Below are 19249 nucleotides of genomic sequence, written 5' to 3' on the forward strand. Positions count from 1 at the left end.
CATACTCGGCTTTCCATAAGCGCATCGTTTGATTCGCAGCGCACTTAAAACCAATCTGCATGCCAGGCAACCCTACGCTTGCCGGAGCCGCGACTGTTGCGCCTACTTCCGTAGTTGTTCTGCGCAAACAGGATTCGCTTCCTTGATTTGATTCACTCGATTGATTGAGGCTATTTCTGTTGGCATAACATGTCCGCGACAGCACAGTCTCTTTCCGCACTGCGGAGGGCCGGTGGGCTGCTGAACGCTCGCGGGCTATCGGCGCTGGCGAGCAGGTAAGCATGGTGCGGTGTACAAATCATTGGCAAGCTTACCGGCTCGCCTGCGCTTGGTTCACCAAAGTTGATGGGTCGCACATTTGCAGGTCGGCCCGCGCGTTCTCAAGCCCCAGCGCCGCTGCTTCCGCTCAGGTGAGAAGGCCTGTTTGCGACCTGGCGCATCCATGAACCGCTGCCGCAACCCTTCCCTCCACCTTGTCCCTTCGCCTCCTGGCCCTCCACGACAACGTCGAACGCCACGCCATGCTGCCTGCCATGCTCCCACCCCCCACCCCCCGATTCCCCAGTCCTCGGACGACAGCGCTGCGCCCCCCAAGATCGTGGTGTTCGGCGGCCGCGGCTTTGTGGGCTCCAACGTGTGCCATGAGGCCTTCAATGCCGGGTACAGCGTGCTGGGCCTCAGCCGCGCAGGTGAGCGAGGTGGGGAGTGGCAGGCCCCGTCGGCCTGACCACCCCGCACGGGCCACACCACTCATCCGATCTTATATCCGTCCCCACACCCACACCCAGTCACCCACCCGTAACTCTGTCGCCGTTGCCTATTTAACTGTGCCTGGAACCCCTGCCCCAACACGTGCTCCCGTGTATTGATTGTCCGGCCCGCCCCTCCCACCCCTTCCCCGCAGGCACGCCGCCGCTGGCGAGCGGGCGCTGGGTGGACGGCGTGTCGTGGGCCCGCGGCAACGCCCTGGAGCCCGCCACCTACACAGAGCACCTGCGGGGCGCGGCGGCAGTCATCAGCTGTGTGGGCGGGTTCGGCAGCGCAGAGGAGCAGCTGCGGGTGAGGTGGCGGGAGGGGGAGAGGGTGGGGGTGGGGGTAGGGTGGAGGGAGGAAGGGGGGTTGTAGATACGGTACCAGCCAAAACTGAACCGAACCCAATGCAGAAGAGGGGGATGGGAGAGGGTTTTTGTCACCGGAAACAGAGTCGCGAGGACGCATGACGAGACATGACGGGGGTTGGGGTGCGGGGGTGGGTGCAGTGTTTCCAAAACCTTTGAGGGGCAGTAGCATTATCGTACCCGCCCACGGGGCCTCAGGTACCCGCGTGGGCACTCGAGGCTCCAGCAGTTAATTTCCTGTATTCGTGTCTTTTGCCGATTGGGCAATACCGCCAATACGGTAGTGACCGGTTTTGGAAAGACTGGGTGGGTGAGCTGCGGCGGGGGCGGCAGGGAACTAAGGGTGAAGGTGAGGGCGGGGACTGTGGTTAGGTAAACCCGTCGCTAACTGCCAACCCCCAACTGCCCCCGCCCCAGACCAACGGCGCCGCCAACGTGGCCCTGATTGAGGCGGCCAAGGTGGCGGGCGTGCCGCGCTTCGTGTTCATCTCCGCAAACATCCCCAATGTGCCTGGCATTGGTGAGGCCGTGTGCGTGTTTGGGCGGAGGGGACAGGCGTGTAGGCGTGTGGATGTGCGTGTGCGTGCCTACCACGGGCGTTGCCTGCATGTTCCAAACGTGCAAAACCCAGTGCCAACATGCCTCTTAACACAAACTCACGCAACCACCCAACCCACCCCACACACACACAACAAACACGTGCCCCCCTTGTGATTTAATCACTCGTTCTCCATGGACGGCTACCCTCCTCCCGCAACCCCCGCCCCCCCCGCAGAGGCGCTCATCGGCGGCTACATCCGCGGCAAGGCCGCCGCCGAGGAGGCCCTGCGCGCGCACTACCCCGGCACCGGCGTGGCGCTGCGCCCCGGCGTCATCTACGGCGACCGCGCCGTCAGCACCAACATCACGCTGCAGCTGGGCCTGGTGTTCAAACCGCTGGAGATGCTGCTGCAGAGGCTGGGGCCGGAGACGGCGGCGCGGATGGCGGCGGTGCCGCTGGTGGGGGCCGCGTTCGTGCCGCCGGTGTCGGTGGAGACGGTGGCGCGGGCGGCGGTGCGTGCGGCGGTGGACCCGAGTGTGCCGGGCGGCGTGATCGATGTGTGGGAGCTGGAGGCGGCGGCGCAGAGGATGGGGGCGCAGTAGGCGGAGAAGCGGGGTTGGAAGAGCGGTGCTGGAAGAGCGAAGCCGACGGAAGGGCGGCTGGGGCGAGGCTGGGTATGGTCAAGTGGGCGGGTGCCGGTGGTGGTGGCCTAGTTGGGTGCACTGGCACATGCTAGTTGCAGCCCCTGAGCTGATCGCTCGTTCAAGTAGTTATTGTTGGTGTGCGTTGCATTGTCGCGTCGAGGTGTGTGTTGTTTGATGCATGTGCGCGCATGCTGCTGAAATCTGATCGTGCCGAAGGCGGCGCTTGCAGGGGTGCGGGGTGGCCAGCCTGTAATCGTGCGGAGCTAGGCTTCAGCATCCGGTACGTTTTCCACCGGCCGGCCGCGTTTGGTGAAGTCTGTTAGCGCGCTGTGCCTTCCCTCTGCAGCCCTAGTACCGGAGCTGCTGCTGCCCGCAACCAAGTGACGCTGCGGCGGTCGGTCCTGAGCAGCAGCCGCGCGCGGCTGGCCTGCCAGGGTGCGCGGCTATGTCGGGGCGCTGCTGCCCCGGCTGCACCCGCGCACGGACTGCTCCGAGATCGCGCCCGCAACTAACACAATGGGATGGCGCGCAAACGGATGGATAAGCAGTCTGACTTGTTGTCAGCGAGGCTTATTTGACCGAGGGCGGGCCGGGCCGCTCCCGCCGCGTGTGACGAATGCGCTTTTCCGTTGGCACCTCCCGTGGAGCTGCACCCCAGCAGCGCACCCACCAGGCTGCACCCCCGGGTCAGAACTGACTATGACTGGCATTGAGTCAGGCGCCTGCAGCTGCACCCGGCACATGCACGGTGTGCAAGTACCCGGTAACTCAGGCGTTTGGGCGGTCTCGTTTTTGCTTCGTGCAGGGCCTAGCGGCAATTGCTGCCCCGTCTGGATGGGGGCGGCCCACGTCATCATGGCAGGGTCATCGATCATCAGAGTCCATGCAACCCTGCACAGCTGGCTGTAATTGTGCAATCCTGTTCCTGGCATCAAACACTTTCCGCTTCTGTGGCTACTGCCTCTTGCGTCTCATGAGCACGTGTCAGCAGGGCAAGAAGCAAGTCCTGGCCAACGAGTCGTATGCCGCCAGAGGCGGGACGGTGCTGATCCATTCCTCCATCCGCCTCCCGCTTCCATTCATCACCAGCCGCCTCCGCTTGGAACACGCGGGCTGTGCCTCCCAGTACTCCCCGGCCCTCTCACAGAGAGTATGCATGCCGGTCCCTTAGCTCTCCTGTACCGAAGCCAGCCACCACAGTACACTACGCATCCTGTGATCACAACTACTACTAGCCATCACACCAATTACAACACAATGGCAATTGAGGAGGCACCCCGTGTCGCACCTGCACCTTCACGCCACCTGCGCCTCTACTGCTGCCCGGCAGCTTCCGCCGCCTCCACAGACCCTCCAACTTCCAAAGACATGTTTGCAAGTGGCACCTCGCCAGCAGCCGCCGCCGCCGCCACATCCGGCCCCTGCGGCGCAGCCATTGACACTGCCGAGGTGGGGGCTCCAAGCACTGGCACCGGCACCACATTCGCCACCCCCTCAACAGCAGACGCCGCCGCGAGCAGCGCTCCTGGCACCGCCTCAACGGCTGGCGCCGCCGCTACCGCATCTGCGGTCGCAACGTCCGCCGGCACTGGCGCCGCCACCGTCATTGGCACCGCCGCCGTCGCCGCTGGCGGCTGCAGGCTAACCGCATGCCGAGGTGCCAGCGGCGGCAAGCCGCTCCCTGCTACTGCTGGCTTGGGTGCTGATGCTACTGCTGCTGCTGCCGTAGCTCCTCCTGCCGCCGAGCCTGCCTCAGCGACCGAGATGGAGCCCGAGTTCGTGGGCCGCGCCGCCGCCGTTGCCGCCGCCGCCGGCGCCGCCGCCGCTAGCGGCTGCTGCGACAGCTGCTGTGAGGACTGCCGCGATAGCGACGGCCCCGAGATAAGCGGGTCGTCGTCCTCAGTGTCCGCCGCCGCCGCCGCCGCCACCGTCGCCACCGTCGCCGCTTTCTTCTTTGCTGCCGCCTCCGCCCCAGCAGCCCCACCGTCCTCGGCTTTCCGCTGCCGCTTGCGCGAGCCCCCCACCGCCGCCGCCGCCGCCGCGTCTCCGGTGTCCGAGCCCCGCCGAGCGACCCCATGCGCAGCCGCCGCCGCCGCTGCCGCGTCGCTTTCGGCCTTGACGGCAGCGGCAGCTGCGTCCCTGGCGGCTCGCGCCGCCCGCCACGCCTCCCACCGCGCCATGAAGTTGGTTTTGAGGTCGGGCAGCGGCAGCGAGGCCAGGCCGGGCGGCGCGGCGCGCGTCTGCTTGAGCGAGGCCGCCACAGACAACAGCGCGGCGACCTGCAGGCAGGCACGTGTGTGCGTGTGCGTGTGTGTGTGTGCGTGTGTGTGCATGTGTGTATGTGTATGTGTATGTGTGTGTGCGTGTGCCAGCGTGTGTCAGTGTGTGTTTGTGTTTTGTGTTTTGTGTTTTGTGTGTGTTTTGTGTGTGTGTGTGTGTGTGTGTGTCTGCGACTACGGTTTCCACGGTTATTCTGCCAGATCACGTGAATCGTGTATCTGGTGTGTGTTGCAGCGGCCAGACCCCACACGGTACATGCAGGTGCGGGTCCGATCACCGTACCTCGATCACCATACCCCGAATGCTGTACCGACAACTCACCCGTGGCTCAATGTTTCCCAGCGGCTCCCCATCCGCCGCCACCGCTGCCGCCACGTCCACCTCCTCCGCTTCCGCCGCCGCCGCCGCCTCGCCGCCGCCCTCCTCCAGGTCAGCGGCCGCCGCGCTGCCGCGAGCGCGCTTGCGCGCGCTGCCGGCTGCTGCCGCCGCCGCTGCTGCGCTCTTTGATTGCCGCCTGGCATTGCTCGCCCGCCGCTTCTTGCCACCACCTGCATCCTTGCCACCGCCGCTCCCGCCGCCGCCTTCCAGCAACGCGGACGGCCGCGCCGCCGCCAGTCGCACCGCTTGCAACACGTCCGCTGCCAAGGTCGATGGCGGTGGCGGCGCCGCCGCCGCTGCTGCTGCTGCAGCCGCCACCTCCACATCCGGCTGCGCCGCCGCCGCCGCTGGCCTGCTGGGCTCCAGAGCACGGATGGCTGCGCGCGCTGTGGCGATCCGTGCTCGCACCTGCACCCAGGTGCATCACAAAAGGCAGCGTTGGCAAGATGGGCACCCCACCGGCCCCACGGGATTGCAATGAGCGCACGCCCTGGAACGCCCTGTCCCCCAAATACCTACACGCATATACCCCCCCCCACACACACACACCCGCATATTTACCCCCCCCCCCCACACACACACACACACCCACACACATACACATGCACATGCACACACACACACACGCACCTTGTCGATGCTTGGCAGTGTCCCCTCTGGCAGCTGCGCCCGCCGCTTGACGTCGGCATTCAACACTTCCTCCCACCGCACCGCTCGCGTCCGCTTGCCACCGCCGCCGCCAGTGCCGCTGCCGCCAGCCGCCGCCGCCGCACCGCCGCCGCCGCCGCCCCCCGCGCTAGACGCTATCCGCCGCTCAGCCGGCGCAAGGTAGGCGTAGTACACCTGGAGTAGCAGGGAAGTTGTGGATTAGCGAGCGCAAGCAAGTGACATGTAAGACTGTCGATATCGTAGCTGCAATGTGCAAGGTATGCTTTAGCTTCTTTGCCGCGTGCCAGACCCTTCTTAAGCGCAAGCACACACGTGGGGGGCACCTCGGGGGGCCGTCCACCCACCCCGTACAAGACAGCACTGTACAAGACCAACCGCGACCGCAAATGAAACCGCAACCGCAAACGTGCCGCCGCCGCCACCGCCGTCGCACCTGCATGAGCACGCCCGCCAGCATGGGGTCTCCCGCGTGTCGGCCCGCCAGCGCCGGCCAAGACACCGCCGCAGAGCCGCCCGCCTCCAAGACCTGTGCGTGCGGGCATGTGCGCGGTTGAGACGGAGGGTAGTGCACTGGCGCTGGTGGACAGTCTGTAGTGTTCTCTCTGCGGCGTAGCGCCACACGCCCACCCACCAACCCTGCGCTGCCCCATACCGCACGTCCCCACTTCCCTACCACCCTCATCACAGGCCCCTCCACAGCCCGCTCCACAGGGCCCCCCGGCCCGCCACGCCAACCCCATCGCAAGCTCACATTCCCTCCCCTACACATACATATATACACACCTCTTTGAACAGCTTCTTAAGAAGCAGCGGCGGCGCACCCGGTGCCAGCAGCGGCAGGTCAATGGGCGCCGCCAGACCCAGCCACGACCCCAGAAGCTTCACGAACTTGTCGTTCTCATTCACATATTTGGTATCACCGTAATCCGCGTGAGAGCCGTATAGCTGCGCGTGTGTAGGTATCGCGCCGATGGCGCCCGCCGCCGTGGCGGAGGCTCCGCCGCCGCCTCCTGACTTCAAGCCCCCGGCCTTGGGTTCCGGCTTTTCCTTCTCGGGTCGTGGTGCTGTTGTTGTTGCGTTGGTGTTTGTCGTGGCATTGTTGGCATGCTCTGTGTCGTTTGTTGAGAAGAGCGGCACGCCGATTCGCTTGGAAAGCGCTTTCCAGGCTCCGCGGTACTGGTCCTTGCGGCTGCCCCCGCCCACGGTGAACGGGTGTACCGAGGGCGGCCGGACGCTCGACGTGTCAACGACGCCGCGGAAGACCGGCGCCAGCACATCGGGACCAGATAATCCGTGTTGTTTGTTTCGCCGCTGCGCCAAAGCCATCAGCTCGGCGGAGGACAGCTTGCTGAGGTTGACGATTGCGTTCGCGCCAGATCCATTCGCCGCTTTCGAATCTCGTACCTTGCCTTGCTGCTCGCTGCGTGGCTCCGACTTCATTGCCGGCAGGGCTGAGCGCGCTGCTGTGCGGACCTCAAAGATGCAATTTCAAGGTCGCCTTGCACGCACCCAGGCCCAATTTTCATGCATGGGTATTCAGCAGGTTAGCATTCAGCTTGATAAGTCCATGTCTACAGACATGCTAAAAGTTGACCGAGCGTGTGCTGTCACAGGAACACTTGTTAGCCCGTAAAAGTACAAAGTTTACAGCTATGAAACAAAGAAGCATTGAAAACGGTCAACGCCATCCGCTGGCAGCCGACCGAAGTACTTGTGTCGGGGACAGGCAGAGGGGGCGACACGATCACCACCCACAACTGCTGTAGCCCACACGACCCTGCCAACCTCCCATGCCCCGGCCTGCGCACCGGCGGTGTCTACGCTGCCTCCCCGACCTCCACTATGACCTCTGCGCCATCCATGGCGAACACACCCACCCCCAGGATTGCTCTCGTTCCGCGTGCCTCTCCCCGTTTACCCGCCAGCACTTCCCCACCAGCACCATCCCCGCCATGGACGCCATCGCATCCCTCACCACCGTTGCCGCTGAGTTTGCCCCGCACATACCCACCCCACTCCCCAAAATACACCTTTTGTCCATCCACCACCACCACCTCCTCCTCCCCCGCACTGTGGCCCCGCCTCGCCTGCTCCGCAGCCGCCAGCCGCCGCACCGCCCTCCGCGGCAGGCAGCTCGCCGCCGCCAGCCAGCACACACACAACTCCCCGACCACAGCACACACCGGCTCCCGGACCGCGCGCCACAGGCGCCGCAGCGGCCACGCCAGCACGCAGACCGGAACCAACAGGGCCCACAGCGGGTTGAGCGCCCTGCGAGTCCGCAGCCCCGTCCACGTGCACCACATGCTGCTAAACGTGTCAACCAGTCCGCCCACCAGCCCCAGCCAGGCGCACACGATCACCTGCCGCCGCGCCGTGGCGCCCGGCAGCCCCGCGGCGTCTGCCAGCGCTGCCGTACGGTCCAGCTCCTCCCCCGTGATGCCGTACACCACACTGAGCGAGGAGCGAGGGGGAGGGAAGGGGGCGGAAGGGGCAATGGGAGGCGCGTTTGGATGCGTGGGGGCGTGGGGGCAGGGGAGCGAGCGTGTCACAGGCAGGGCGGGTGTGATGGTGACATGCCGGGCACAGGCGGGCAGGCCTACAGAGTGCGGGCTGGTCGGGGCATGGCTAGGTGGAGCGGCGCGCGCCGTGTACATCTTGCGGTATGCAGGCACATGCACGTGCCCCCCGCCGGTGTCCCTGCCGGCCATCAGCTCGTCTCAGGCATGCCGTCCGGCGCGACGCCGTCACTCACGTGAGGCTGAGCATGCCTATAAACACGGGGCCGGACACCAGGCAGCCCATGATGGAGGACGTGGAGGCGGAGGCGTCCTGAGAGCCACTGCTGCTACTACTGCTGCTGGTGGTGGTAGTGATCTGCAAGCCGAGTTCAGGCAGCAGCAGCAGCAGCAGAAGCAGCAGCAGCAGCAGCGGTACAGCAGCTGGCGGCTACAAAATGCAACTTCAGCACGCGTGCCCACCACCCATCCGTGCAGCTGTCCCCGCAGGTACCCACATACCCACACGCCCACGCACCAACAACGCACCCACCTGCACCAACGCACCCAACAACCCATCCCTGGAGCTTTCCCTCCCTCCCTCCCTCCAGCTACCCACCCACACCCGCCCACACACCCACCGTGGTTATGAGCGGCCCCAGGCACAGCGGCACCACCATGGCGAAGCTCCACCACCACAACACCGCGATGCCCTGCAGGCGTGTGTGTGCGTGTGTAACTGTGTGTTTGTGTACATTCATGTGTGCACGTGCGCGGGAGGCAGACAGGTACAGCCGTGCAGGTATGGCTGCCTGCATGTACGCGCGCCACAGAGTGTCGTGGCAACAAGGCACAGAGGCTGGGACGCAGCCACCCCCGCAGCCCTCCAAACCCCCTTCCCAGAAGCACGGCAAGTGGCGCCTTGTGTGTTTCTCAACGCCTCACCCCGCATGCGCCGGTATTGTTGGGGTTGGTCTCCAGCAGGCACGCCCAGTGCTGCTGCCCGGCAGTTAAGTGGGAGCTCGGCGTTGGTGGTGCCGGTAGTGCCGAAGAGGGCGGGTGCGGAGGCGGAAACGGAGGCGGAGGCAGAGATGGAGGCGGGTGTTGTGAGGGCTGCTGGAGCAGCAGCCGGGCGGCGCGAGTGCCCGGCAGCGGAGGCAGAGGTGGTGTCGGGGCAGCGCCGAGGTGTGGGGGCGAGGGACCGGGAGGCGGGGGCGGAGCCACGTATGCGACGCCGTCAACATCTACTAGGCACTTCTGCGCGATTAGGTACATCGCCATAGCCGCGGCGAACTGCGAGCGGCAAAAAGGCGTGCAGCTGTCACGGCAAGGTTGGGCGGGCTTGCGATGGAATTTTGTTATGGCCGGCCTTAACAGACATTGCGGAATTAGAATTTCGACCTGCATAAATAGCATCGCGCCTGCTTTGTGCCAACCCGCTCGCAAACGTGCTGGAAGTTGGCCAGCAGAAATAATCATGCGCTCTCCAGTTCCACATCATGAAAACGTCATTTGTCATACATCATTAAGTTATACAAATAGAGCGCCGACTTGGGTTCAGCTGAACCCTAGTCTGGAGGTGGTCCATCTGCATGCCGTGCCACGCCCACCCCACCCCGCCGATTTGTCCATGCACATATGATGATAGGACACACATGACATTTCCTCTACATTGCTGCCGCTGCATTGTGTTTTGGCCTGGTTGGTGAGCAGGCCACGGTGACAAGCAGCGGATGCAATTGTCATGACATGCCACCGCGCTGTTGCGAGGTGTCAATGGCAGCGGCAAAGGGCCAGGTACAAAGAATTATGTTATCTTACAGGAATTAATTGCTCAAATAAGCGTGTCAACAGGGAAGCGGGCACCCTTTCGGTGCCATCGTCCCCGCCCCTCCGGGCATGGGACCATAATTGATCGGGCAACATTACTCCCACAAGTCCACGCCACACCACCTGCCCCACCCCCGCTTCCTTCATATTCAGGTAACAGGTCTTGAGCGCCTTCCGGGCGCATGTAGATGACCCATTCCCCCATCCGCGTACGGTAACCACAGGACCCACAGTAGCAGCCACACCAGTCAGCCAAAATCGCTCAGTTCGACGTCACGGACTCACGGACTCCACGCCCTTGGCCTTACTTCGCATGTGCATGCCTACTAAAATGCAAAGGTCAAGAACTCGCAAAGTCGCAATCCATATGTTGGAAAGCCCTCCGCGCTAATGGGCCACAAGTCCTGCCCTGCCATACACTGACACGCATGCCATGTGCACAATGCACCACCATCCCTGCCACCATCCACCTCAATCCCCGGCCGGCAGTTCCTGGCCTCGTTGTGCCCGTCCTACAAGCCAACACACGCGTACCATACATGAACGAGTCAAACCCGGTCACGTCAACTATAAGTACAGAGTCATTATTGCGCGCAGCTGCGCGCACCCACGGCCCAAAACGCCCCACCACCGAACACCCCCAACACCCCCAGCACCACCACCGGGCACAACGGCATGGGCTTGCTTGCTTCAACGCATTCCCACAATCCTTCCTCCTCGTCCCCCGCCGCTGTCTCCTGCTCCTATCCCTTAACCCTCCTCCATCGCCTAAGCATTCTCGGGCGCTTGATCCTCAGAAGTCGGCGAACACGCCCTTGCTCTTGTAGGCCTTGTTTCGGAATTGCCGAGTGTCCACCTGCAGGCGAGCCGACGACACCACAGGGACATCGGGGGGGGTTGTAGATACCAGCCCTAACTAATCCGAACCCAATGCAGACGGGGGGGGCGGTCAGGCGGTGCGGCCGTGGGACGGCGCCAGACGAGGGGGAAGACCGTCCGGGAAAGCAACAGACCAATAATACACAGGACGGCGCAGGGCGGGTTGCAGGGGCGGGCTGCAGGCTCATGCACACACGCTGCACGGGTCCGCAGCAGCAGCCCGTGTCTCGCCCGCCTGCGGCCTACCTGCATGGGCGCGAAGTTGCATGTGTCGCCGCCGTCCTTGGGCTGCTTGGGGATGTAGGGCGCCGGCAGCTGCTTGGCTGTTGTGTGTGGGGGGGGGGGCGTGGAGGGGGGGGCAGCGGAGAAACGGGGACGGGGATGCGTCAGTGGCGGCGTGGTGCAGTAGGACACCCTCAGACGTCACATACTTTGAAATGCATCATCCTCTGCCACCCAGCCAGGCTCCTCACCCTCGCCCCACTCCTCACTCCCCTCGCTCCCCCCCCCCCGCACACACACACAACTCATCCCCCTCCCCTTCCACCCTCACCTGCGAACTTGTCCCAGTCGAAGCCGGCGAACCAGGGGTGCGCCTTGATCTCCGCCGCGCCCTCGCGCCCCGCCCCCGCGCGGAACAGCGGGTTGGGGTCCAGCAGCCGCTCCACCAGGTGCCGCAGGTCTTTGCTGAAGTGCTTGGGGAAGGACAGCTCGCTGCGTGGTGTGTTGTGTGCAGGAGGAGGCGGGGAAGAGGCAGGGGGAGGCAGGGGTTTTGGTGTGGGGTTTGGGGGTGTGGCCACAGGCTGTTGGGACACAGACAGTGAGCAGCGGGCCGGCGGGTGGGCCTCCCGGAGGCCTCTCGCCGCCTGCCAGTCCCGCGCTTCTTCCGACCATACCCTCCTACTCGTACACACGCTAGTGAGTGAGGGAAGCGGCAACACAACACACCGGCCGCGCGCACGCACGCACGCACACACGCACACACACACAATCACAATCACACACACCCGGCCGCACACACATCATGCCGGCACGCACACACCCACCGCGCGCAGATCTTGCGGAACATGGCCAGTCGGTCGTCGTCCATGAAGGGCGGCAGTCCGTTGCACAGCTCAAACACCAGCACGCCCAGTGCCCACCAGTCGGCGGCGCCGTTGTGGCCCTTGTTCATGATGATCTGGTGGGGGTGGGAGCGTGATGGAGTGGGATAGTGTTGGTGTGGGAGCATGGTGGTGGTGGTGGTGGTGGTGGTGGTGGTGGTGGTGGTGGTGGTGGTGGTGGTGGTGGTGGTGGTGGTGGTGGTGGGAGTGGGAGTGGGAGGGTGACCGCCCGCCCGCCCGCCCCCCGTGCCCCCGACCCCCCCCCCCCACCCCCCCACCGCCCGCACCCTTACCTCGGGTGCCAGGTACTCGGGCGTGCCGCACAGCGTGTAGGTCTTGGTGCCCTTGCGCAGCCGCTTCACGAAGCCAAAGTCCGTCACCTTGACGTAGCCCTGAGTGTGTGTGTGACGTAGGGGGTTGTGGTTGTGTGAGGATGGTTGTCACCTAAGGCACTTCAAGCCACCCCCATCCCGATGATCGATCCACGTCTGTTGTACCATGCCCCGTCCCATTACGCCAGCTCTACCTCACCCCATCCCCGCTTGTCTCGCTCTTCCTGCACCGGCGCACCCCGCTTCCCCCCCCAGCCCCCGCGGGCTGCAGCTGCTTCCGGGTTCAGGCCGGGTCTCGGCTTTCTTGGCATTGGAGCTCCCCCCCCCAACCACCACCACACCCGCCCACCCCCACGCCCCCCACCTGCAGGTCGATGAGCAGGTTCTCGGGCTTGAGGTCGCGATAGACCAGGTCGCGGTCGTGCAGGTACTCCAGAGCCAGCACCACAGAGGCCGCGTAGAAGCGCGCGTGAGACTCCTCCAGCGGCCGGGAGCGCGTCTGTGTGGGGTGTGGGGTGCGGGGGCGATGGGGTGCGGGGTGTGGGGTGTGGGGTGGGGTGTGGGGTGTGTGCGATGGTGGTGACGGTGGGTTGTAAACAGGTGTATGTGATGCCATCGCGGCTTGAGCGCCCTTGTGCCCACCCTCGCATGCCCCATATCCCCAAATACACACACGCACTCCCCCGCCGTTGGGATTTCCCATACTTCCGTCAGCTTCCGTTACTTTTCTCCCCCACTACCCCCCACTACCCCCCACGTGACGTACAACAGCTCGCATATGTGGCTGCTTCTCCTTGCTACTGTTTCTTTATGGGACTGGTTCAGAGTTAACCCCCCCCCCCCACACACACACTAACCCCCACCCCTCCACCCCCACGCGCACCTGCAGGTAGCTGAACAGCTCTCCCCCCATGACCGCCTCCATCATCATGTACAACGTGGTGTCGTCCGCGGCCGTGCCCTCCAGACGGACCAGGAAGGGCGAGTCGCACTCCGCCATCAGGTCCTGGGGGGAGGGAGGAGGGAGGGGGACGCGGAGGTGCGTGAGAGGTTGGGAGGCTGAGGGAGACTGAGGGAGGCTGAGGGAGGCTGGGGCGAGATGCTAGGAGCATGTGGGATGAGCTGGATGGAGAGGAGCTGGTGTGCGTGGGCGGTATGGTTGGCTGCTGGCTGGTTTGCATGTTAGTTGGTAGTTGGTAGTCGGCAGCGGGTGCCTTACTTGCGGCCAGCCACATCGTCTGCCCCGCCCGTCTTCCAGCCAATTCCCCTGTCCCACTCCCTCGCTCGCTCCTCACCTTCTCTCGCTTCACGTGCTCCACCAGCCCCTGCTCCTTCACAAAGGCCTTGCTGATGGCCTTGAGCGCCCAGTACTGCGCCGCGTAGCGCACCAGCAGAACCTGCAGTGTGTGTGTGTGCGTGTGTGGGCATGTCAGGTGAAGCTGATCACAGGCCATTAGGATCACACGCAGCACACCATACCGCACACAGCTCCCACTCATATTAACACATTCCCCCTATACCTGATGCTACACACACGTACGCACGCAGCCGCCACCCCCCAGCACCCCACCCCTCAGCAGCCCCCCACACCCACCCACCCCCACCTGTCCGAAGCCGCCCGCCCCCAGCACCGCCACTGCCTGCGCCTGCAGCACATCCACACTGCGCTTGGCGGGCTTCCAGTGGCCGCCCTGGCGCAGGTAGGCGTCAGCCTCCTTGTGCATGGCGGGCATCAGGGGGCCCTGCAGGGAGGGGCGGGGGCCGGGTGGGGAGCGGCCGAGGGGTGAGGTGGAATCGAGATCTGGTTTTAGCATGTTAGCCACCGAGCCGACGCAACGCCGTGCAAGGACCACCAACTCCGGATGAACCGTTGCGTCAACACCCAGCAGTCCGCCCACCCACCAACAACCACCAAGAGCCACCCACAACCACCCACAACCACCCACGCACCATGAGTTCGTTGAAGTGGGTGCGGTCCAGCTCCAACAGGCACACGTCCGTGCTGGCCTTGACGGTGGCGGCGCGCGGCTCGTTGCGCAACAGCGCCAGCTCACCAAAGTAGTCGCCTGGGGCGGGTATTAGGTGGGTGGGCGGGTGGAGAGAGGAGACGGGAGCGGAGGGGGAGAAGAGGGAGAGGAGAGATGTGAGTTGGCAAGACAAAGTGAAAAGCATCCCCCCTCCAGCTCACCCTCCTCACCATACCACACCACACGACAACATCCCGGCAGCCCCCCCCCCCGCCCCCCACCACCACCACCACTCACCGGCTTTGTAGTTCTTGATGGGTCCGGACCGGTCCTTGAACACGCCCAGCTCGCCGCGCTCCACGATGTAGAAGCGGTCGCCGATGTCGCCCTGGGAGAGGGCGGAGGGAGACGAGAGATGAGAGGGTTTAGGGGTGCAGGGGTGAAGGGTTGGTTGAGCTGCGGAGCAGACGCTACAGTATCGCCGAGGGAGCGGCAAGGATATCGGAACCTGCCTGCGGCTTTCCCTGCTTGGAACCGGGCACCGTGAGCGAGTGGCCCCGGGGGGTCTGCTATGGTCCCGCACACATACACCCATTCACCCACCCGCCCACCCACCTGGCGGATGACCTCGTCCCCGGCTCGGAAGCTGGTGGGCTTGAGCGCCGCCGCCAGTCGCGCCCGCACGCCCGCGTCCACGGCGCCCAGCAGCGGAACCTTCTTCAGCGCCTGTGCACGACCAACACCAGCAGGTTAAGAAGACCGACCGACCGCCGGGTTAGTTCCATCACACGTGTGTGTGTGTGTGTGTGTGTGTGTTGTGCGTGGCGCTGGAAATGTCCGTACGTACTCACCCGCACACGACACACGATTGTGCCGCTATCTACAGCTTCAAACCCACCTCGAAGCGCCACACGTTGCGCAGTGTGGCCAGGTTGCCCAGCAGGCGTGTGAAGACGTCGCGGCTGAGCATGAGCACGCTGGCGTCGCTCAGCGCCATGACGGTGGCGGCGCGCGCCTCCGACCGCAGCAGCGCCAACTCGCCGAAGCAGCCGCCCTCGCCCACACGAGCCAGCTCCTTGCCGTCGGCTGCGTGTGCGTCGGCAATACCAGGCAGGTGGGGTGGTGAGTGGCAAGGGTGGTGGTGCGCGGTGGTGGTGGTGTGTGTAGGACGAGGCGGGGCGGACAGAAGCTTTCTGCCAGCTAGCAATCGGGTCACCGATACTCCACAATCCCACAACCCCAACAACTGCGTACAGCAACTCACGCCCCACGCTCGCGCCCCTAGGGATTTCACCTAACTAACGCTGCGCAGCACCCACCATCGAACACGGTGAAGGCGCCGCTGTGCACCACGTAGAAGGCGTCTCCCGGCTCGCCCTTGCGGAACACCACCTCCCCCTGCTTGAAGGCGGCGGGGCGCATGGCACGGGCCAGCTGCCACAGCTGCCGCTCAGACAGGGGGGACAGGATGGGCACCTGGGGGGGGGAAGAGGGATGGGAGGGGAGGTGGGGAGAGGGATGATTGAGGTGATGGGCGGGTGGAGAGGTGTGATATGGTAGGGGTGAACGCGGCGGCCTGAAGAGTGCCTGTACGCCCGCCCGCGTGTGCGTAGTGCCGTCTGCCACCGCGACGCATGCTGGGGGCGTGCCATGTGCGGAAGGCTGCGGCGCCCCGCCCAGCCAGGCAAGCACGTGCCACAACATTGACACCCACCCCCTGACCCCACCACACAACAGAAACACGTCTGATGATGTCTCGCCCCCCCCCCACCCCACACACACGCACTCACGTCCTTGAGGTGCTCGAAGCGCCAGATCTCCTCCTGGCTGCCCAGCAGCTCGCTGAAGGAGGAGGCGGACAGGCAGTAGCACACCAGCCGCCCGTCGGCCTGTGCAGGACGGAGCGAGAGGAGGAGATCGAGGGTTTGGGAGATGAGAGGAGGACGCATAACAAGCTTAGCGGAGGGGAGTGTGCATGCCTCAAAACGCCAATAAATAGGGGAGGTGATCGAAGAGCGTTCCACGTGCAAGGCACGGGCACAGGTGCTTCCTGCGTTCCTAGCCACACATTTTACAAGGCTCACAACCGACGGCACGTGCATGCGCTCACCACGACGTCAGCGGCGCGGGTCTCTGCGCCCAGCAGCGCCCGCTCCCCAAAGTACTGGCCGACCGTCAGCCGCGCCAGCACGCCGCCGGCCTGGTCCTTCACCAGCGCGCAGCCCTCCTTGACGATGTAGAACTCGGAGCCGGGGTCGCCGCGGCGGAAGACGTGGCGGCCCGCCTTGAACTCGACCTGGGGAGGACGGGGAGAGGGTTGGGGTTGGGAGGAGGGGGTTTAGGAGGGGTGGAAGGAGGGGGTTTAGGAGGGGCGGGAAGGGGTGGGGCTGTCACCGACTGCTGCCTGCTGCATGAGCGGCTGTTCCTCCCTCATGTTTGCTGTGCAGCAGGCAGCTGAGCGAGCACTGGTCGCGATGTGTGTGTCACGCACGTACATTCACACGCACACACGCACGCACACCTGCGTCAGTGCGTCCACCAGCAGCGCCTTCTGGTGGCTACCCAGGTTCTTGAGTGCAGGCACCTGTGTGTTAACAGCAGGGCAGCACACAAAGTCACATGCGCACGTATCAGTGAGCACAACACGAGTGGCGGGTGAGAGCCTAGCAGGGCATGGGCCGGTGTGAACAATCGTGCGTGACGCAGGAGCCGCACAGGCGGAGAACCAGCAGGCCACGATTTCTTCCCCTCCTTCGCGCCCCCACGCAAACGCTCGCTCGCACCTGGTCCAGCAGGTTGTGCCGCGCCACGAATTGCTCGTGTGTGAAGTTGCGCTTCACGGCGTTGTACACGCCGCGCTCCATCACCCACAGCACGCAGCTGCGGAGCGGGCGGGCGGGCGGGTTGGGGGCGAAGGAAACGGTGCGGGAGTAGATGAGAGGCGGCAGGCTCGGAGGGTGAGGGTTGAGAGGACGAGGGCGAGGCGCTGAGTGATGACCAAGGGAAGAGGCACGCCGCCATAAACAATAATAAGGTGCAGGCAATGGTAGCAGGATGCACGTAGCCGCAATTGGAAAGCTGGCAGAAGCACCGGCGGCACGGCAGGCCGCAAGCAATCAAGTCGCGCGCAGCACCAGCCTCACACGCCTCGAACGTACCGAGTGGTGGCCTTGACGGTGGCGGCGCGGGGGGCGCTGTACAGCAGCGCCAGCTCACCAAAGGCCGAGCCGGCCGAGTAGATGAGCACCTTCTTGGGCGCGGGGGCGGAGGGCGCGCGCACCCACACCTCGCACACGCCACTCTCCATCACGTACAACTGGCTGGCCTCGCGGTCGCCCTGTGGTTATTGCATGGGGCACAAGCATGTGGGCCGCGCGGTGAGTCGTGCTTGTGAAGTCTGGCTTGGCCGCAAGGCACGCTTACCAGTAACCAGGACTTGGGAAAGACCGGGTCCGGATCACAGCCGCCAGGGCAAGGGCAACACCGCTCCGCCACTGCCACACACGCTGACACGCCAATCCACGCAAACACAAATACACCAAGCCCTGCCTGTTTCCTACCCTCGTGCTCTCAAACACACACTCAAACACGCACACAGACGCACACACACATACACACACACGCACGCATACACGTTTTCCCGCCCACCCACCTGGCGGATGATGTCGGTCCCCGCCGCCACCTCCACGCTGTACATAGAGTCGATGATAACCTCCAGCGCGGCGGCCGGCATGTCTTGGAACAACAGGTTGTCACGGATGGCGGCGGCTGCGGGGGGGGGCGCGTGTGTGGAGGCGGCCAGGGGGGATGGGGTTAGGCTTGGGGTGAGGGCCCAGGTTGAGGGGTGGGGTGGGGTAGGCACGGGGAGGAGAAAGAGCAGTAGGAGGAGGAGAATGGGGTGGACGAGGATCAGGGGATTGGCCAAGGCGCGGGGCCGGTGGGCGGTGGCTGGTGACGGTGGGTGGACAGCCTTGGGACAATAACCATCAGCGGTGCAGCAATACGCAAGGCCGTGTGGCAGGAGGTGTGAGAGGCAGCTAGCAATCAAGGACTTGCAGCGACATCAGGCAGTACAAGGGGTACGGGCTCACCGATTAGCTCCTTGGTTTTGTCGGGCTTGGGCACGATGGTCACTTTGGCTGCCACGCCGGACTCAGCCGCGACGGCCTGGCGCTTCTTGCCCCACAGCTTGGGCAGACTGCCGTTGCGGTCGCTGCGAGCGCTCCAGCGCTACGGGCAAGAGAAAACAAACCATTTGAGGACGGCTCGAAGCGGCGCAGCATGTGACTTCGCATTCGGGAAGGCAGGCAGTCATCAGCCTCAACACCAGTCACTGACGTCATAGTTCACAGAAATCGCGTGTCAGAAGCATGCAGGTGTATGTAGCGGGTCTTTGGGACCGCCAGGCGCTTGATAGGTCCAGGCATCTACTCCCAACCGCCCATCCTTGCACCGCTCGCACGATACGCTCGCATGAAAGCAGGAACCCTCATCGCATTCGTGTTTGCATACCTTGTTGTCGATGTTGCCATTCTCATCGGCGATTTTTACTGTCGCCATCACCTCGTCGACGTTGTGCTGTTCACCAGAGTCCTTCGCACCAGGCTTCACGCACGAGTTCATGCGCTCAAAGAAACCCTTCATGATAATATCTAGGAATGGTTGCCGAGCAACACCGCTTTGCAGCGTAGTCACGCGCAAGTGGCGGTTCGCTGTCGCCGACCAGAAGCAGAGCGCCAATTGAGAGTAACCAACGCCTTTGAAATGTCTATGTACTGATGTAAGCTTTGAAACTAATGTTATATTGTGACTGGAGCGGTGGGGGATGTCAAGTACCGACCCTTGCCGATCCGTGTTCCGAAGTGGAAGGCGAAGAGGCGGTGTCCATCGCGGTGGTCAGCGCACCTGTTGCGCGCACTAATCATCTGTGCCCCGTGATATCTATGACTTAACTTGTTATGCATGGAATATAGAAGCGCTCTACAAGGGAAAACCGCCAGGAGCGGCCGG

At 64.2% G+C, this 19249-nt stretch overlaps 4 protein-coding genes across 4 annotated transcripts; 1 reads left to right on the forward strand and 3 right to left on the reverse strand.

Moving 5' to 3' along the window:
- The first annotated feature begins 23 nt into the window (after positions 1–23).
- Positions 24–2568, forward strand: CHLRE_03g199150v5 (uncharacterized protein). Its single transcript, XM_043061308.1, has 6 exons — positions 24–275; positions 365–410; positions 566–689; positions 905–1059; positions 1536–1638; positions 1894–2568. Exons 1-6 carry the CDS (start codon positions 190–192, stop codon positions 2259–2261), a joined length of 882 nt encoding a protein of 293 aa, XP_042926600.1. The 5' UTR covers positions 24–189; the 3' UTR covers positions 2262–2568.
- A 419-nt stretch (positions 2569–2987) lies between these two features.
- Positions 2988–7093, reverse strand: CHLRE_03g199100v5 (uncharacterized protein). Its single transcript, XM_043061307.1, has 5 exons — positions 6414–7093; positions 6064–6156; positions 5592–5804; positions 4905–5369; positions 2988–4582 (listed from the first exon to the last, which is right to left on the reverse strand). The coding sequence occupies exons 1-5, from the start codon at positions 7068–7070 to the stop codon at positions 3617–3619; spliced, it is 2394 nt and encodes a 797-aa protein (XP_042926601.1). The 5' UTR covers positions 7071–7093; the 3' UTR covers positions 2988–3616.
- Positions 7094–7147: 54 nt separating this feature from the next.
- On the reverse strand, positions 7148–9643 carry CHLRE_03g199090v5 (uncharacterized protein). Its single transcript, XM_043061306.1, has 5 exons — positions 9530–9643; positions 9074–9421; positions 8770–8841; positions 8386–8507; positions 7148–8084 (listed from the first exon to the last, which is right to left on the reverse strand). Exons 2-5 carry the CDS (start codon positions 9401–9403, stop codon positions 7448–7450), a joined length of 1161 nt encoding a protein of 386 aa, XP_042926602.1. The 5' UTR covers positions 9404–9421; positions 9530–9643; the 3' UTR covers positions 7148–7447.
- A 290-nt stretch (positions 9644–9933) lies between these two features.
- On the reverse strand, positions 9934–19013 carry CHLRE_03g199050v5 (uncharacterized protein). The gene is made up of 22 exons (XM_043061304.1): positions 18752–19013; positions 18331–18469; positions 17892–18007; positions 17398–17576; positions 17023–17119; positions 16761–16823; positions 16350–16535; positions 16030–16128; positions 15559–15715; positions 15138–15325; positions 14855–14965; positions 14537–14627; positions 14223–14338; positions 13877–14014; positions 13568–13669; positions 13156–13278; positions 12637–12771; positions 12234–12332; positions 11884–12017; positions 11391–11551; positions 11084–11160; positions 9934–10814 (listed from the first exon to the last, which is right to left on the reverse strand). The coding sequence occupies exons 1-22, from the start codon at positions 18881–18883 to the stop codon at positions 10752–10754; spliced, it is 2706 nt and encodes a 901-aa protein (XP_042926603.1). The 5' UTR covers positions 18884–19013; the 3' UTR covers positions 9934–10751.
- Positions 19014–19249: the final 236 nt, after the last annotated feature.

The sequence above is a fragment of the Chlamydomonas reinhardtii genome, chromosome 3 (genome assembly GCF_000002595.2).
Source record: "Chlamydomonas reinhardtii strain CC-503 cw92 mt+ chromosome 3, whole genome shotgun sequence".
NCBI classification, from domain to species: Eukaryota; Viridiplantae; Chlorophyta; class Chlorophyceae; order Chlamydomonadales; family Chlamydomonadaceae; genus Chlamydomonas; species Chlamydomonas reinhardtii.

Bases quoted from the DNA above. Each gene is read 5' to 3' on its own strand.
- CHLRE_03g199050v5 (XM_043061304.1), bottom strand. From the start codon at position 18,883: ATGAAGGGTTTCTTTGAGCGCATGAACTCGTGCGTGAAGCCTGGTGCG. The intron at 17,120-17,397 runs GTACGTTCGAGG...CCCGCTCCGCAG, and splicing joins ACCGTCAAGGCCACCACTCG to CTGCGTGCTGTGGGTGATGG. The intron at 16,536-16,760 runs GTGTGCGTGCGT...CGTCCTCCCCAG, and splicing joins TGGTGGACGCACTGACGCAG to GTCGAGTTCAAGGCGGGCCG.
- CHLRE_03g199090v5 (XM_043061306.1), bottom strand. From the start codon at position 9,403: ATGTACCTAATCGCGCAGAAGTGCCTAGTAGATGTTGACGGCGTCGCA. The intron at 8,508-8,769 runs GTGGGTGTGTGG...CTCGGCTTGCAG, and splicing joins TGGGGCCGCTCATAACCACG to ATCACTACCACCACCAGCAG. The intron at 8,085-8,385 runs GTGAGTGACGGC...CTCCTCGCTCAG, and splicing joins ATAGGCATGCTCAGCCTCAC to TGTGGTGTACGGCATCACGG.
- CHLRE_03g199150v5 (XM_043061308.1), top strand. From the start codon at position 190: ATGTCCGCGACAGCACAGTCTCTTTCCGCACTGCGGAGGGCCGGTGGG. The intron at 411-565 runs GTGAGAAGGCCT...CCGATTCCCCAG, and splicing joins GCGCCGCTGCTTCCGCTCAG to TCCTCGGACGACAGCGCTGC. The intron at 1,639-1,893 runs GTGAGGCCGTGT...CCCCCCCCGCAG, and splicing joins CCCCAATGTGCCTGGCATTG to AGGCGCTCATCGGCGGCTAC.
- CHLRE_03g199100v5 (XM_043061307.1), bottom strand. From the start codon at position 7,070: ATGAAGTCGGAGCCACGCAGCGAGCAGCAAGGCAAGGTACGAGATTCG. The intron at 6,157-6,413 runs GTGTGTATATAT...CCGCACGCACAG, and splicing joins TTAAGAAGCTGTTCAAAGAG to GTCTTGGAGGCGGGCGGCTC. The intron at 5,805-6,063 runs GTGCGACGGCGG...CTGCTACTCCAG, and splicing joins TGGCGGGCGTGCTCATGCAG to GTGTACTACGCCTACCTTGC.